Raw genomic sequence first — 16,988 nt, 5'->3', positions numbered from 1 at the left:
TTTCTGCAGTGTTTTCTTCTAGTTTCGTACAGCTTGGGTGGATTGGGAGGTGGAGGCACTGTACGTGGTGCTGGCTTGAGTCCCCGTTCCTGGGCCTTGCACAGTGAGATTGCTCCAGGAGCGTTTCTGCTGCTCAGCTCTGAGCAGCCAGGGGTGCCCCACAACCCCAAATGCTCTGCAGGCTGATTTCAGAAAACGCTCTGGGGGTGCCTGGTGTGACCACGGACGTTCAGCTCCTCTGAGGAGCCTCAGTCCCACTCCATGTGCCCTGGTGTGCCCTGGTGTGCCCGTCCTGTGGGTGAGTGCTCCAACCTGGCTGGCTGGAGCTCCAGCCTTCCCTGGGCATTGCAGCTCAGCCCAAACTCTCTGCCCTGATCTCCCTGAGATTCCCAGCGCTCCTCAGCTCCAGCCTGGCCACAGAGGCTGGAGAACACTGGCTCAGGATGGGTGTGAGAAACAGGAGCAGGGGGAGAAAATGTGTCCCCAAATGAGAATACTGGGGGCTTGAGTTTTCAGGTTTGTGTTTGATTTTAGCCAAATGACTGATTTTGTTACACTTTGAGAGAATGAAAAGTAGAATGAGAATGTGGGGCTGCCTTTAAAAATGCAGTTACTGAGAGCTAGCCTTTCAGTCTGATCTGTGTGGAAACAAGATGAAACCTGCAGGTTTCACATGCTCTGCACATGTGAGATGCACTGCACAGGTGGCTGCTGCTCCAGTTCTGCTGCTTCTGAGTGCAACTCTCACTGCAGGGCAGCAGCAGCCAGCAGGACACAGCCCCACAGCCCAGGGCTGCTGCTGAGGCAGCCCCACAGGCAGGGACACAGCCCCAGAGCATTTCCATCCCTGCCCAAGGGCAATGCCCTGCCTGGGGGCTGCCCAGAATGGGCTTTCTGCTGGCACACGGGGCATGGCCCTGTGCTCCTCCAGAGCACTGGGATCTCCCAAAGGTCACTGAGGTGATTTGAGACCCATCTGAGCTGTGGAACTCCCCCTGCTGAGCCCCCAGCTTCCAGTGGGAGTAGGAGCAGTTGAAATCCACCTGCCTGGCCCTGCTGCAGGGAGGGCCCCAGGGGATGGTACCTGGTGGCACAAGGGCTTTAGCTTTACCTTTCTCTTACAAATGCACAGCCCAGTGTCTGTGGCACTTTGGCCAAACCTCCTCTTGCATAAAGAAACATCCTCGGGGTCTTTTGTGTTGGTGTTTCCAGCAGCTGGTGAGAATTACTCCTGCTTGTTTCCTTTCCCTCTTCTATTCACAAAAGGAACAAATTAAGAAAGTCAAGATTTTTCTGCTTACAAAATGAAAGAAAAAGCTTTGTAGAAATGAGGTCTGGGCAGAAATTGTGGCTTTGTTTTGTGCAGCAGCCCCTGCTTATGCAAGGGAGAGCCTCTGGCAGGGCCCTGCAGGGAGGTGGGCCTGGGGCAGCTTTGGGAGAAACAAACAGCAGAAGAGAGATCTGTGGAGGAGAAAACATGAACTGCACCTGGGGGGCACGCTGTGTCCCAGGAGCCCACGCTTTCCCCAGGACACTGAACTCATTCAGCACAAGCCATGTGGTTACCTCCTGGTCAGTAGAATCCCAGTACTGCTGCATATTTGGTTTATTGTATGTCAGATCCAGTGTAAATGGGTACTTTCTGCTAGTCCTGTGGCTTTATCTGCTCAGCAGCAATACCAGAGTGTCCCCAGCACATGGGAATCCCCATCCCTGCTTTCCCATTCCCCTGGTTTTGGAGGAAGCAGTGGGGGCACGTGGGGTGTGAGCAGGGCCAGCCCAGCAGGGCAGGAGCACCCCTGGCAGCACAGGCTGTGTCTGGTCAGTCCCACATCCCCATCCCATCCCATCCCATCCCATCCCATCCCGGGTGTCTCCCAGCCTGGACAGCCCTCCTGGCCCCTGGGGCCGTGTGAGTGAGGAGCTGCCCTCCCTCAGCCTGCAGCCTTTGCTCTCAGGCACAAACCTGCAGTGACTGCCCTGAGCCCAGGGACTGTGGGGTAGAACTGCACCCAGAGCAGGTGGGGCTCTGGATAACCTCATAGTCACCCTTCAGAAACATCCCAACGTGTTCATTTGGTGACGTAAACAGCAAAAGTAATCCAACCCTGGGCTTCATCGTGCTTTTTTCTCATTTGCTACTGCAGTTCCAATTCAGAGCTTAATCCCCCAGTGCCATGGCAGCTCAGCTGGAGAAGCTGTGAACCTCTGGTTTGGATAATGTCCCTCCTGTTCCCCATCCTTGGCATGCCTGGTGGCCCTGCAGCTCCAAAGTGAAGCTGATTTCAGAATTCAGCCTCCAACATGTGCTCCTGCTGGTGCACATCTGTGCATTCTCAAAGCCAGAGACGTGTTTGAGTAAACAAACGTTTCCCAAATGGTCTCTTCCCTATTCGTGGTCTTTCAGGTGGTCATTCCCCTTCCCAAGTGACTGCCTTGGGCTTCAATTTTATAATCTAATTTTTAAAATTTACCGCTTTAACTGTGTGTAAGATTCCTTCTGACTGTCCCTCAGGTTCCTCTCTGCCTTCTCTGTTCCCCCAGGATGGCAAATCCAGCTCCAGTGAGCTGCTGCTGGATCCAGAGTTCAGGAACTGTGCTTGTTTTTGTAAAAATGGGAAATTGTATGAGAACTGGAACTAGATGGACATTGAGAAGCTGGCAGTGGGAGGTGTGAGCTACATGAAATCCTTGTTATATGTTCAGGTTCCGTAAATTACTTTGAAGCACAATCTTTAATGTGAGGAGAAGCTCAGTGAGGCAGCTGAGGGTGTGTGGATCCTGGCTCTGTGTGTGCTCACTGAGGGCTGTGTGCTGGTTCAGAGCAGGATCTCTGCACTCCCAGGGAGCAGCTCTGGGCTGCTGCTTCGCTTGGAACAGAAAGAGTGAAAGGCAAAAGTGCTGCTGCCTTCCTGCCAAACAGTAAAAAGCTGCGTGTTTAAAAGCAAGATTTCAGTCTAAAAGCATCAAAGCAAAACACTGACTTACTTGAGAACCCCTGTTGTCTTATCCTGATAATAATGTTCTTTTTAGACAGAGTTGGAAGGTGTTTTATTGGCTGCTTTAATGCCTTCATGAGCACAGTGTGTTTCTGAGCTGCTGCTGTGTCTTGTGTTCAGGAATACTGCATGTGCCATACTTCTGCTTGCTAAAGTTTCAGAGAATTGCTTTTTTCAGTTCAGGGTATGAATGCATTGTCAAATAAGACATTTGTTTCCATTTACACAACTTGCAATTTGGTAATAAGAAACAGATGAAAAAGCAGTGTCCAAATTCTCTTGTACAAAATTTCTTGTGAATGCCATCCCTTCATTTCACAGAAACAGGCCAGTTTTCAGTCCTGAAATGTGAGTAGCATTAAAAGTACAGATACCAAGAAAGAAGAAAGCAAGCACAAATAACTGGAGCTTAGTGAAGTGGTATGAAATCTAGCACTGGCTTCTGAATATCAACCCAAAAGCTGCCTGGGGTTGAATACCCCAGACTCAAGGGGTGTTTTCAGCCCCGTGCTGCTCTGACTGTACTGACCAGTCAGTGGGTGTCCATCAGAGGCATTAAAGGGCAGAGTAAGTCATTTTCGCTTTTTACTACAAGGTTGCAGCTTAACTGTCTGCAGGCAGACGAGGCCGCATCCCGTGGCTCGGGTGCTGAGCGTGCTCCTTTCCCCTCCTGGAGCCCCCAGGCGCCCGTGCCTGCCCCGCCGGGGAAGGAGCGCCCGGGCCGGCGCTGCTGCCGCTGCTGCTGCTGCTGCGGGTTTGGCGGCGCTCGGTGGAAGGCAGACGGTCTGCAGGGCTGCACTGCCGCCCCGTGGCTTCTCCCTTCCCTTCCGAAAAGCTTCCTGAAAGCACGGGAGCCCAGCGCTGCGGTGGGCAGCTCTAGTGCCCACACCTGCAGCCTTTCTGCCTCCCCTTCACCTGCGCGGGCCCAACTGTGCCCCTCCTGCTGGAGGTCCTGCCGGGGTCCCGGGGCTGTGGTGTCGTTTCCCCAGTCCCTTTCAACACCCCTGTCTCCATCCCTCTGCCCCAGCCCTGCAGGGCCATTGGCCACCAGGGCAGGCTGTCCCCAGCTGACCCCTCTGTCCCCAGCAGGAGTGGGGGGCTCTGCTGTCCCCAGCTGACCCCTCTGTCCCCAGCAGGAGTGGGGGGCTCTGCTGTCCCCGTCTGACCCCTCTGTCCCCAGCAGGAGTGGGGCTCTGCTGCCCCATCACCCAGGGGTACCCAGGGCCCTGCCAGCCCTCAGTGCCACTCTGGGCAGCTGTCACTCCCCAGCCCAGAGGAGATGTGGCCCTCCTCAGCGTGGGTGCACCACACCACTGCTGTCACCACGGGCTCTGTGAGGCAGCAGGGCTCAGCCAGGGCCACAGCAGTGACGTGCCTGAACATGAGGCCGTGCTGGCACCTGCACCCCAGGGCAGGCTCAGGCTGCACGGTGGGAAATGATGTCCACAGGCTGCAGGTGGCTGTGGCAGAGTCCCCAGCCCTGGAGGGGCTGTGTGGATGTGGCACTTGGGGACATGGGCTGGTGGTGGCCTGGGCAGTGCTGAGGGCATGGCTGCACTCAATGGTCTTGGGGGGATTTTCCAGCCTGGATGATTCTGAGACTGACAGACAAAGCAAGGGCTTGTGTGCTGTGAGGGTGCAGGCAGTGGGGATGCAGTGGGGTGGAAGGGGGTGAGGAGGGACTGCTCTACAAACAGATGTAAGGCTGTAAGCCTGGATTGCTGTTACAAACAAGGTGTAAGGTTATAAACTTACACAAATCTCCTTTCCAAAGCACAGTTTGAAAGCTCAGTCTGATGTTGCAATGCTTATTTTTTGCTGGGCTGACTTACTGAGGCGGCATGTCAGCGCCTGACTGAGTCCATGCCCTCTCTGCACAGCTGAGCACATCCAGGCAATCCTGGCTCTGATTGTCCATGTCGTGGAGCACAGGGATGCAGGGAATGCTGGCTCTGAGCAGGGGCACACGCTGCCTGCTGCTCTTCCCATTGCACTTTTAGCCCTGGCTTTAGCCTGCTTAACCTTGCACTCATTTTTTTCTGACACATCAGCAGCCTGGACATGCTGGGGACATGCAGAGGGTGGGAAGCAGGGCATGCTGCATGGCTCTTGGTACACTGTGTGCAGGAAAAGCAGCAATGTGATGTTTCATCTTTGTATAACTTCAGAATGGTTTGGGTTGGAGGAGTGGCTTAAACTTGTCCCATTCCACCCACATGCCGTGGGCAGGGACAGCCTCCACTAGACCAGGTGCTCCAAGCTCCATCCAACCTTACTGAATGAAATAAATAAGGAGGGAAAGGACTAAAGCAAATGTTTGTTTGCTTTAGAAGGCTGTGAGTGGTGGGGAGCAGGTGGTGCACAGCAAGCCAGCAGTGCTGGTGCTGGTGTTGGGCTGAGGCATGAAGGGTAAGCACTGCGTGGGATGGATCTGGATTTTAACATTCACATGCTCCATTTGGCACCTCATCCTGTCTGACAGAGGTCTTGTGCTGTCCCAACTGGTCCCTTTGACTGAAAGGGCTCTAACAGAATTGGCATTGGAGCATTTCCATATTGCAGCTGATGCTGTACGGTTCCTTTGGGTAAATCAGTTTAGGATTTCCTCTATCTGGGAGTGCTGTGGGTTCAGGGAGGTTGCTGGGGAGGTTCACTGGAGGGCAGGGGAGTGGCTCTGGCATGAGATGAGACGTTGGTCTTTCAGGGTTAAGCACTGTGAGCTCCTGCCCTAAGCCAAGGGTGACCTCAGGGCAGGAGCAGCACCCTGGCTGTCACTGCACAGCCACGTTCCACCTGGAGACCAGCATGGAAGGAGAGTGGGAAACCTTCCTTAAGTGCAACAAAATGAAACACCAGTTTTGGTGGTTCCAGTCTGGCCTCCTCTTCCTCTGTGCTGTTTGCCTGTGCCAGAGCTGTCCTGGGAACTCCTGTTCTCCTGGGAGGGACAGGGCAGGAGAGGGCTTTGTCCTGCATGCCCTATCATCAGCTGTGCCTTATCTTCCCATGCCACCTGAGATCTGGCTTCTTTCCCTCTGTTTTACCTCTCAGCCTCTGACAAAGGACCTGAGCTGTGCAAAACAGGAGATGGGTTTGCTGCTCTGTGCCCAGCCCTGTGTGTACACGTCAGTGCTGGGACCCAGGGCCAGGCCACCCTCACCTGTGCCCTGCCCAGCACCTGGCACTGCAGGGCAGGTGGAGTGGCCATGGAGCTGTGTTCTCTCTTGGTTTTGTGGGAGTGGGGTGAAGAACATTGGGCTTTCACTGGCTATTGTGCTGCAGAAGGACTGAGGAGAGAGAGCACGGATGGATTTTTAAAATACTTGAATAGTTTGGAGGTGGCAGAACTTAAATGTCTGAAAGTCTGACTAAGGGCCAATCTTCATCTGTGTTTGGGCAGGTGGCACACGGTTCAGCTCACAGCTTTCTGTGATATTCCTGCTCTGCTCCTCCAAAGGCTGCTGCACCCCACAGGCTGCTCAGCCAGAGAGCAGGAGGCTGCGCTGATTTGCTGCTGGTGGAACTTTCGCCAAAGAAATCACCTACATTTCAATCTGAAAAGGTAAAACCGCTGTGTCCCAGGCTCTGCTCGAGTCCCTGCCTCGCAGAGCGGCAGCTCGGTGCCCCAGGACACCCGACAGGGCTGCCTGCACCCGGGCGTCACCGAGCGGCTCCCGAAGGGCTCCCGAGCGGCTGCGGAGCGGCTCCCGAGCGGCTCCCTCCGCTGCCTGTCTCGGGGGACTGGGGCAGGTGACGGGGCTCGGTTCGGGGCTCGGTGCGGGGCTGGCAGTGGAGGCTCAGTGCGGGATTCAGTGCGGGGCTCGGAGCAGGACTGGCCGGCTCGGCTGCTCCCGGCGGCTGCACGCCCTGCTGGTGAAACCTGTTGTTTTGGAAGCTGCACAGTGGAGTAACCTCTGCCCGGGGTGATACGACAAGAAATCACCTCCTGGCCGGGACCCAAGCAAAACACGGGATTAACTTTGCCCTGCGCTGGCTCGCCGGGAGGCGGTGAGAGGGGGAGAGCCGCTCCGGCAGCGCCAGAGAGGATCCTGCGAGGATGGGGGCCCGGCTGCTGTGCCTGTGCCTCCTCACCGCCCTCCTCGGCTACTACATCTACAGCCCGCTGCCGCAGGAGCTGGCCCAGCCCGGCACCGTGATGCTCGCCTCGGCTGCCCTCCGGGCCCTGGGGCACCTGGTGAGCCGTGGGGCAGGGCAGGGGGGTTCAGTGGGCTCGGGGACACGGCACGGTGTGTGTGTGTGCTCTCTGTGTGTGTGTGTGTGTGCATGGTGTGTGTGTGTGTGCTCTGTATGTGCTGTGTGTGTGCTCTGTGTGTGTGCTCTGTGTGTGTGTGTGTGCTGTGTGTGTGTGTGCTGTGTGTGTGTGTGTGCTCTGTGTGTGTGCTCTGTGTGTGCTCTGTGTGTGTGCTCTCTGTGTGTGTGTGTGTGTGTGCTGTGTGTGTGCTCTGTGTGCATGGTGTGTGTGTGTGTGTGCTCTGTGTGTGTGTGTGTGTGTGTGCTGTGTGTGCTCTGTGTGTGTGTGTGCGCACTCTGTGTGTGCTGCATGTGTCACACGGGGACGGTGCTGCAAAGACCCGAGGGCAGAGTCGCTGAATGGAGCTCTGAACTGACTATGATAGAAAGAAATGTAGGAAAGGTTTGGTCTTGCAGCCTTGAGAAAGGGCCGCTCCGAGTAACGAATGGGACGTGGGATGTGACTGGATCAACAAGCACAGACAGGCTTGTCTCGCTTTGCAGGGCTGTGCAGCTCCAGCCCTGCTGCCTGAATCATCCCTGGCTCCTGTGCCCAGCTCCCCCGCCAGCGCTGGCTGTCCGGGGAGGGAACACTACAGCAGCTCTCACATTCTATTGATTTCTGTGGCTTCATGGAAATCCACTGGCAAAAAGGCCTGAAAACCACACAAAACAACATCTCTGTGTGAGACAGCCCCTGCTGGCACGGGGTACTTTTCAGGGCTGTCCAGTCTGCAGGAGGAGGGAGGATGAGGAGTTTTTTGGTGTGTGTCAGGGACTCCTGTTTTGATTTCGGGGGCTGAGGCGGTGGAAGATGAGTGGTGAGAAGGGAAGGAGCTGTGGTCAGCAGTGCTGGTGTGCTGCCTTGCTGCTTCCCCTGCCACATCCCCTGCTGGAGGGGCCTGCAGGGCGGGCGGGCACGGGCAGCCCATTGCCGGGTCACACCGTCCCTCAGCAGGACCCTGGCACAGGAGTGGTGTGATCTCCCTGGAAGGTGGGGCTGTGTCTGCTGCTGCTGTCCTGCCTGCCTGGGCTCAGCCGGGCTCTGGGCAGGCGTTTTGTAACCGGGCTCTCATCTCCTGTGAAACCATAATCCCAAGGGATGGGCACAGCCACAGCCCCCCTGGAGCTGCACTGGTGCAAATCAGAGTCAGGTGGCCCTAAATTGTCCCAAATGTATCCTGAATGGCCCTGCAGTTACTGGGCAGTGACTCGAGCTCACCTGGGGCAGGGCTGTGTTTCAGAGGGGGCCCTGGTGCAGTCTCTCTGACTCCCTGATGTTGGTTTGAACAAAGGGGCCAAAGTGCCACCCTCGAGTGTTCCTGGGCAGTAGAATTCTCTCTGGGCTCCCAAAAGGGTGTGCCACGAGCCCACAGCATGGCACATCTCCATGCCCTGTTGTGGGGGCTCCTGGGGAGCCCCCAGCCCTGCTGGGTGAGCTCAGAGGCCCTCAGTGCCCCCTCTTTGCAGCAGGGAGGCTGGGAGCTCTCCCTGGCCTGTTGATGTTCGTGTCCTGTGTCCATGTGCTGCCAAGCTGGGGAACAGCCTCTGAGAGCACACCTGCCACTTGCTGTGGTGTTTGAGCCCCCAAATCCCTCAGGTATTTCAGGAAGTGCCCTGTAAATGCCTGGAGAAGGTACAAAACACAGCAGGATGTTTTTGCTGCCGTTGTGGGACATCCCCCCAGAGCTCCCCCCTCCTCAGCCCAGCTCTGTGGAAGCAGAGAGCCAGACTGGGCCCTGCTCACGAGCTGCCCTGTCAGGGTGATGGGGAGCATCCCAAGCACTGCCCCTCTGGAGCCCTGTGGCACTGCCCCTGCCCGGGCACAGCCAGGCTCCCTTCCCTGCACAGGGCTTGGCTCTGTCCTTGCTGTGGGGACTGGGGAAATGCTTTCCAAAGCACAAGGAAAGTGCTTGTGCACAAGGAAAATGCTTTCCAAAGCACAGGGATCCCAGCCCCAAAGTGGCAGGCTTTCCTGTTGCTCCATAAGGCCCAATAATCTCACACTGGGACAATGAGGATTTTCAGATGAGGGCACCATTTCCTTTGATTGATAATGGCCTGGAAACCACAGGCAGCAGCCCAGTGGTTTTCCACAATGTAAATTGTCCACTTGTGGAAAACAGCTCTGAGAGCTCTGGAAACCCTCAGTGCTGGGGCTCAGGGAATTCCTCCCACCACGGGGCCTTCACAAGCTCGTTGGAGTCACAGCAGGACTCACTTTGACTGAGATATTTGTTTTTTCAAGATGTTAATCCCTGGGGGAAAAGCAACAACTGAGACATGTTTATGTAAACTGTGTCAATGTGGTGGCTAAAACGGCAATTCTGGCACGGGCTGTGTGTTTGTTTGTTTTCATGGAGCTGATGGCAAGGACCTGTGCTTCCCTTTGCCGTGTGCCAGGGCCTGCCCACTCATCTCCCTCCCAGTTCCAGCACTCTGGGATTGGCAGGGCTCCCCCTGGCATCACCCGCTCCAGGCCTTTGGAGAGAGGTGACTCAAAAATGTGCTGACAATCAAGGGCTGAGCTCTGTGCTATTCCAGCTCCTGAAAAAGAAGGTTATAGCATGGAATCCCAGAATCCCAGACTGGTTTGGGTTGGAAAAGATCTTAAATTTCATCTCATTCCACCCTCCTGCCAAGGTCAGGGACACCTTCCACTAGACCAAGTTGCTCAAAACCTGGTTATATGTAGATGATGATGAAACAGTTGATTTAAATACAATTTGAAGGAAAAAAAAATACACCAGGCGGGGTCAGACTGTATGGCTTCCACTATCACAGTGGGAAGGCCAGAGGTTACACCTATCAGCAGATAACCTGTCAGTGTGGGGGTTCCACATTCTTCCTGGGGACAATAAAGCTTCTCTGGGACACCAAACTCCAAACAGGTTCTGCACCAGGCTCGGCTGTTTTCTTCCTTTTAAAACTCAAACCTGCTCTGAACTTCATCTGTTTTCACCTTCAGATAACATGTAAGAGCTTGGCTTTATTTCTTATTGCTTCAGTTGTGGTGTGGTGAGGCTAGAGTGGGAAGAGGGGCACGTCCCATTGCTGGGGTGCTGGTGGAGGAGCCCAGGTGCTGGTGCTGGCAGCAGTGCAGAGGCTGTGGGTGGCTCTGCATTGTGCTCCCAGGGCTGTGCCCATGCCATGCTGGTGCTGGGTCTGTGGGTGGCTCTCTGCACTGTGCTCCCTGGGCTGTCTGTGCCCACTGGTGCCAGCAGCAGTGCAGGGGCTCTGGGTGGCTCTGCACTGTGCTCCCAGGGCTGTGCCCATGCCATGCTGGTGCTGGGTCTGTGGGTGGCTCTCTGCACTGTGCTCCCTGGGCTGTCTGTGCCCACTGGTGCCAGCAGCAGGCCAGGGGCCGTGGGTGACTCTCTGTGGGACAATGCCCGTGCTGGTGCTGGTGGCTCACTGGGCCGGATCCTGGGCTGCAGAGGTGACCCGCATGAACACCAAGCAGGAGCCTGAGTGTGGCACGGAGCAGCAGCCCTGGCTGTGGCTGGGCTCTGGCCTTGCTGGGCAGCTGGTGGCAGTGTGGGCACGTGCCAGGAGCGCTCCTGGCACTGCCAGGCTCGGGTGGAGGCACTCTGCTCTGGCCTGTGTGACTGCTACAGCAGCTTCACACACCTGCACAGAGCATCAAAGGGCTGCAGGGGAATTCACCCTGAGAGGAATAGGCTGCCTGGAAACAGCTTCCCCTGTCTTGTGCTGCAGTCGGAGGCGGCTGAGCTGCTGGGGCTGATGCACTACATGGAGGGCCTGAGACTGATCACGACTGTGGAGCTGGTGGCTCCCACGTCCGACGAGAACGTCACCGTGACAGACACAGAGCTCAGCGGGGTCCCTGTGCGCCTGTACCTGCCCAAGAGGCCACCTGGAGGCCTCAGGAGGGCCGTGCTCTTCTTCCACGGCGGCGGCTGGTGCCTGGGAGACGCAGGTGAGCCCTGCACGTCGCTGCTGGGTCTGTGCCACAGATCTCACAGCCTGTCAGGAGCTGCCTTTTGCTTTGTGGGGTGTGTGTGTGTGTGTGCCCATTCTCACACACACTGGGCTTCCATTCCAGGCATGCACGGCTACGATCTCATGTCACGGCGGATTTCAAACGAGCTGAATGCTGTCGTGGTGTCAGTCAAGTAAGAGCTCTTCTCTGTCCAGATCTGTTTCAATTAACCTGATTTTTCAATGTTTCTGCATTTGGTTGCATGCTTTCCTGCTGACTTATACACATTTGTGAGCAGAGGCTGCCAGGGTGACAGAGAATTGTGGTTGGTGGCTACTTTGGCTTTATGGAGATGGGTGGGTAATAAAGTGGATGCCCTGGGACAGGCAGTTCCCACTTCTCTGGGCATGGAAACAAACATCCCCCAACAGGGAGACACGAGCAAGCCCTTCTCTTTATTAACAGCAGGTACTAACACACTTCTCTTGCCTCCCCAGCTACAGGTTGGCCCCTCCACACCGTTTCCCTGCCCAGTTTGAAGACGTGTACCTGGTGACCAAGTTCTTCCTGCAGAGCAAGGTCCTGTCCCAGTACGGGGTGGACCCTGCGCGGGTCTGCGTGGCCGGGGACAGCGCCGGGGGCAACCTGGCTGCAGCCGTGGCACAACAGGTACAACACAAACGGTTTGCAGCTCAAAATCAGTGTTTGTGTAGTCTCACAACCACTAAGGAAAGCTCAGCTCGCAGCACACACTGCTCTCCTGGTCTGCCAGGATGTCACAGCCTGCAGGGTTGTCACAGGGACCAGGCAGGCAGCTGTGCCTGAGCCACCCAGTGCCATCACAGGAGCTTTATGCCATCCAGACATCTGTCCCCTAGAAAAGGCTCTCTGCCCTCCAGTCGGGCCTTACATCACTCTAACCTTAAGCTCGTGTTGTCTGGTTTAGGTATGATGTTTGCAAAGGGAATTTTAACTATGTGACTCATGAAGATGCAAATAGCAGGGAAAACAAGCAAACAAAAAAACCCTCACTAAATTTTGTGGTGTCTGAGCATACAGTCTGGTGCCTTTTGCACTTCTCCTTCAGCTTTATTAAATAGTCAGCACGATGTTGTTGCTCTCTCGAGAAGCTGTTTGGGCTGTAACGAAACCCTGGGAATGGTGGTGAATTTGCTGCGGATGCTGAAGGCATAAAATGAGGGAGAAAATGGAAAATTTATTAGTGAAGAGGGGAAAAGGTTGACATATAAGAAATGTCAATGTTCAATTCGTCACGTTTTATTTGTTACATCTCTAAAATGCACAGAATTGTGATTGCTTGAGTTGTAACATCTCAGGGTTAAAAACCAAACAGATGAGCATGCTCTAAATTGTGTGAAACAATAAGGAGACCCTGAAATGATAAGAAACCTGAAAGTTTCGTGATGTAAGAATGGAAATTTTCAGTAGCTATAGAAAATCTTCTGTCAATACCTCAGAAAGCATCAAAATTTAAGAAAGAGTATTTCCCAAAAATCATTATCCTTCAATATAAGAAATAAAAAGAAATTATATTTGATGTTTGAGAATTTTTATTACAGCGTGCTGTTTTAGATAGCCTGCCTATAGATTCAGACTTTCTTTATCCTGGTTTTATTGATAATCTTATTTTGCTCACGTTGCAAAATGCGTGTTTTCATTCTCCACCTCGATGATCTGTCAGCGTGGGAGAGTCGACACCTTTACTGATTCTTTGCAACGGGTTCTGGTTGTTTTTGCAGCTGTCGGAGGACCCTGAAGTCAAAACGAAGCTCAGAGCTCAAGTTCTGATCTACCCAGCCCTGCAGGCGCTGGACCTGGACCTGCCGTCGTACCGCGACAACGCGCACAAGCCGCTGCTGCCGCGCGCGCTGATGGTGCGGTTCTGGAGCGAGTACCTGAGCGCCGACCCCGCTCTGCGGGCGGCCATGGCCTCCAACCGCCACGTGCCGCCCGAGGCCGGGCCCCTGCTGCCGCTGGTCGACTGGAGCCGCTGGCTGCCCGCCGCCATGCGCGGGGCTCACGCCTACCGGCGCCCGGCCCTGGGCGCCGCGGGGCCGGCGCGGCGCTTCCCGGGGCTGCTGGACCCGCGTGCGTGCCCGCTGCTGGCGTCCGAGGCCCGGCTGCGCCGCCTGCCCCCGGCCTTCGTGCTGACCTGCGAGCACGACGTGCTGCGGGACGACGGTGCCATGTACGCGGCCCGGCTGCGCGCCGCCGGCGTGCCCGTCACGCACCACCACGCCAAGGACGCCTTCCACGGCGCCATGACCTTCCTGGCCTGGCCGCTGGAGCTGGCCGTGGGCCACCAGCTCTTCAACACCTGCATGGACTGGCTGAAGGAGAACCTGTGAGCCCAAGTCAGGCCCTCGCGTGCCCAGGCGTGACTGGAGCTGGGCCGGATTTTGGCCATGACCGCCGGTGCTGGGGCTGGAGCGTTTCCCACCTTGTGTGGCAGGAAATCAGTCTGATCCCAACCCACACGTTCCTCCAGTGCTACCATCCGAACTTCAAGCCCCCAGACCGCCAGGACTGCCCCGGGTTCCTCCTCTGGCTCTGCAGCCTCCGGGCTCTGGTGTCTTGTCTCTGTTGCTGCTTCTTTCTTCCTATCGCATCTTCGGTGCAGGGTGTGTGCCCGAGGGCCAGGTGGCTGTGGGCACACGGGACGTGCTCAGGGCTGTTTCTTCCTGTCCCCTTTGGCTCCGTGGGATGTGGCAGCAGGGCCCCGCTGCTGCCAGGGCTGATGGCCTGAAGGGAAGCCCCAGGAGCTGCAGGGGGCTCGGGGCAGCTGCAGGGACCTGCCTGTCGCAGGCTGGGCTGGGGCTGCTGCTCCTGCCCTGCACGGCTTGAGGGAAGGGCTTGGAAACCCAGTGGGAGGGCTAAAAATTGTGCAAGTGTTTTGGGCTTGGCTTGTTTGTTTCTTTTGGGGGTTTTGTTTATTTGGGGTTTTTGTTGGTTTTTGTTGTGGTTTTTTTTTTTTTTTTCTTTGAAAAACACATATCTTACTCCTACTTCCTTTCTTTAATCCTTGCACTAGCAGGAATTAGAGAATCAAACCAGCACTGGATATTCACTGGAAAAAGGAAGCTGTGAAGGTCCCAGACTTAGGATAACACTGCTGCATGGTCTGTGCTCTACTTATCTGTTAAGTCTTGCACTGGGTGTTCTAATTGTCCTTGAAATTTTTTATCAGATTTCACATATGATTTCTTAAAAGTAGAATTAGCTTAGAGATTTTATAGGCTTGGAAAAGAAACATAGTTCAGCTGGCTGTGTGGAACAAATAACCTCTGTGTAATTGTTTTGTGTGTTAAATATAAACCCTAAAACTTTTGACTGAAGCATGAATACAAGGGTTGACTGTTGGTTTAAGTAAATCAACCACTGGGCAGGTACTTCATGTATCCTGCTTTTCTTTTGCATAAAAGATACTGAATCTTCAATAATTCAATAATGGGTTATTTTCCTGACTGCGTGCGGCCTGTTCAGATGGCATGTGTAAGGGATGATTGCTGCTTTCCATCTTTATTCAGATGAATATAAACATTAAACTCGTTTCTGATTCCAGAGCAGTGTCCTGTCCCTCGGGTGTCCCATCCATGGGGAGCAGAGGCAGCTGTGCTGCAGCTGCAGACAGCCCCAGTTCAGGCTCTGCCCTCCCTCCTGCTGGGGCTGGGCTGGGCTGTGCAGGAGGGAAGCAGCAGTGCTTGGGTAGGTCTGTCTTGCCCCTTTGCACACCCTCTGGATGCACCTCTGCGCTGGTGTGCCCAGTCCCAGGGGTTTGGGGGTTGTTCCTGGGGTCTCCCTGCAGCGCTGCCAGCACAGCCCAGCACTCACCACAGCCTGGGCTCCTCTCTGCTGCCACAGACAGCTCCACTGCACTTTTATTGCTCCCACATTTGGGATTAATTAACAGCCTCTTAGAGTTCCTGAGGAAGCTGGACTTCGGGGTTTTGCTCATTAACACCTTTGGTTTGATTTTCTGTACAGTTTTAGGGTCACATCCACAAGAATGTTCCCTGGGATGGGCATTTCTGGGTTGTAAATGCCAATGGAATGAGCCCAGCTGGGGTTTCCAGGAAGATAACCTTGCTGAAGAGGTGCTCAGGGAGGAGGGCTGTGCTTTGGGTTTGGAGGGGACATGCCCACCTCACGTCCCTCAGCCCTGCTGTGGGCCAGAGTGGCTTTGGTGGCTCTCCTGCCCCACAGCACTGGGATGTTGCTGTTAGGGCAGCACTGGGCTGAAGTGTTGGCCTCAGTTGGCTTTGCCTCCCCTCAGGGCTGCTGGAGGAGCCTGTGCCAGCTCAGCTGGAGCAAACCTGGGCCACCCCCCTGTCCACACTGCCACCAATACTACTGTGCTTCCTCCATCGTGGCATCAGGGACACTCAATGCCTGCCTGTAAGGCAGGAGAAAAATTTATGTTCTAAGAAACAATGCCAGTCAAAAATTGCCAACCTTCTGTGTTTTTATAGGGTGCTCTTGGAACCAGAAGTAAATGGCTTTTAAGCACCAGCACCTATGGACTCATGATTGATTGGGCTGTATGTTTTTGTTTAGGTTCCTAAAATAGACTTTTGGGATTGGAAATGCCTGGAGAGGCACAAAATGAGACAGTGAAAGCTGCACTATTGATGTTGCTGGCAGGAGAGGCTGGAGCTGCAGTGAGCAACCCGTTTATCCACACCAAAAACAAGACAAACCACCACAAGGGAAGGCTTTGGTACATCTCCAAAAGCCTCCCCTTGAAGGAAGGATGGGGTTTGGTGGTTGACAGTCAAGGACAAAGCTCAGCCTCGCCACGGTGGGTTCACAACCCTGTTTGGAGCCAGCTCTGGGTGCAGAGATCAAACCTCCAAGGATGCCCAAGCACAGGGAGACTGATCACAGACTCCCCTACCACAGGGTGCAGTGGGAGCTGTATGAACAGAGGGGGTTCATGCCTGCAGGTGAGTCAAGGAGGAAATGAAGCATCCTCAAAATATCCCCACCAATCTGGGCTTTCCCATCACCCTTTTCTTAAGAATCCTTAACTTTTTGTTGCAGTACTACACTGGTTAAAAAACCCAAAAATTCCCCAACAAACCACCACCAAAACCCCAAACCCCAGAACTGGGCAGTGCTCTTGTGTTTCTGGTATTTCTGGCAGTGTTGGTTGATTGCTCCCAGTGTGCTCAGCCCCAGCAGAGGCCAGCAGGGCCCCAGCCTGCCCTGCCAGGAGCACTGGGAGCTGCAGGCCTGCAGTGGCAGCACACAGAGCCTGCTGTGAGAGCCCAGCTCAGGTGCTCCTTATGGACAGGGCAGCTGAAAGGCAATGGACTGCCAGCATGTGCGACTGGGACAGCCTCAAAATAACCAGGGGATAGAAAACTGCTTAGAAGTACAACCAGCTGAGGCAATGGTCACTGAGCTGTAAAGCAGGGACCAATCTAAACCTACTGAAATGAACATTTCTTGCTCCCTCACCAGTTTTCTGAGGAGTTACTGCAGCAGGAAGGAAGAAATGCTCCATTTCTTCAGCCCTATTTTATCCTTCAGTGCAACAGCAGTTGCCTGAATGAACAAGATATTTAAAAGCTGGTAAATGAGAAGCCAGTGTTGGTTATTAGCCATGGGGGAAATTTCAAATCGCCTTCTGTAATGGCTAAATATGAGCTGATTATTTGGCCTTGTCCGCAGAGAAAAGCTACAATAGCCTTTCATATGTATTAATAGGGTTAATGTTTGCTAACTGTGCAGCACATCACAATAAAGGGGAGGGAAAGGTGGAGAAGCTGTGGCTG

At 54.6% G+C, this 16,988-nt stretch overlaps 1 protein-coding gene across 1 annotated transcript; it reads left to right on the top strand.

Moving 5' to 3' along the window:
• Positions 1-6,820: 6,820 nt before the first annotated feature.
• On the top strand, positions 6,821-14,772 carry AADAC (arylacetamide deacetylase). Its single transcript, XM_054639598.2, has 5 exons — positions 6,821-7,191; positions 10,965-11,187; positions 11,314-11,383; positions 11,688-11,859; positions 12,951-14,772. The coding sequence occupies exons 1-5, from the start codon at positions 7,054-7,056 to the stop codon at positions 13,557-13,559; spliced, it is 1,212 nt and encodes a 403-aa protein (XP_054495573.2). The 5' UTR covers positions 6,821-7,053; the 3' UTR covers positions 13,560-14,772.
• The last annotated feature ends 2,216 nt before the right edge of the window (positions 14,773-16,988 follow it).

The sequence above is a fragment of the Agelaius phoeniceus genome, chromosome 10 (assembly GCF_051311805.1).
Source record: "Agelaius phoeniceus isolate bAgePho1 chromosome 10, bAgePho1.hap1, whole genome shotgun sequence".
Taxonomy (NCBI): domain Eukaryota; kingdom Metazoa; phylum Chordata; class Aves; order Passeriformes; family Icteridae; genus Agelaius; species Agelaius phoeniceus.
Note: the sequence above shows the minus strand (reverse complement) of the source record. Positions and strands in the feature narration are given on the sequence as shown.

Bases quoted from the DNA above. Each gene is read 5' to 3' on its own strand.
- AADAC (XM_054639598.2), top strand. From the start codon at position 7,054: ATGGGGGCCCGGCTGCTGTGCCTGTGCCTCCTCACCGCCCTCCTCGGC. The intron at 7,192-10,964 runs GTGAGCCGTGGG...CTTGTGCTGCAG, and splicing joins TCCGGGCCCTGGGGCACCTG to TCGGAGGCGGCTGAGCTGCT. The intron at 11,188-11,313 runs GTGAGCCCTGCA...CTTCCATTCCAG, and splicing joins CTGGTGCCTGGGAGACGCAG to GCATGCACGGCTACGATCTC.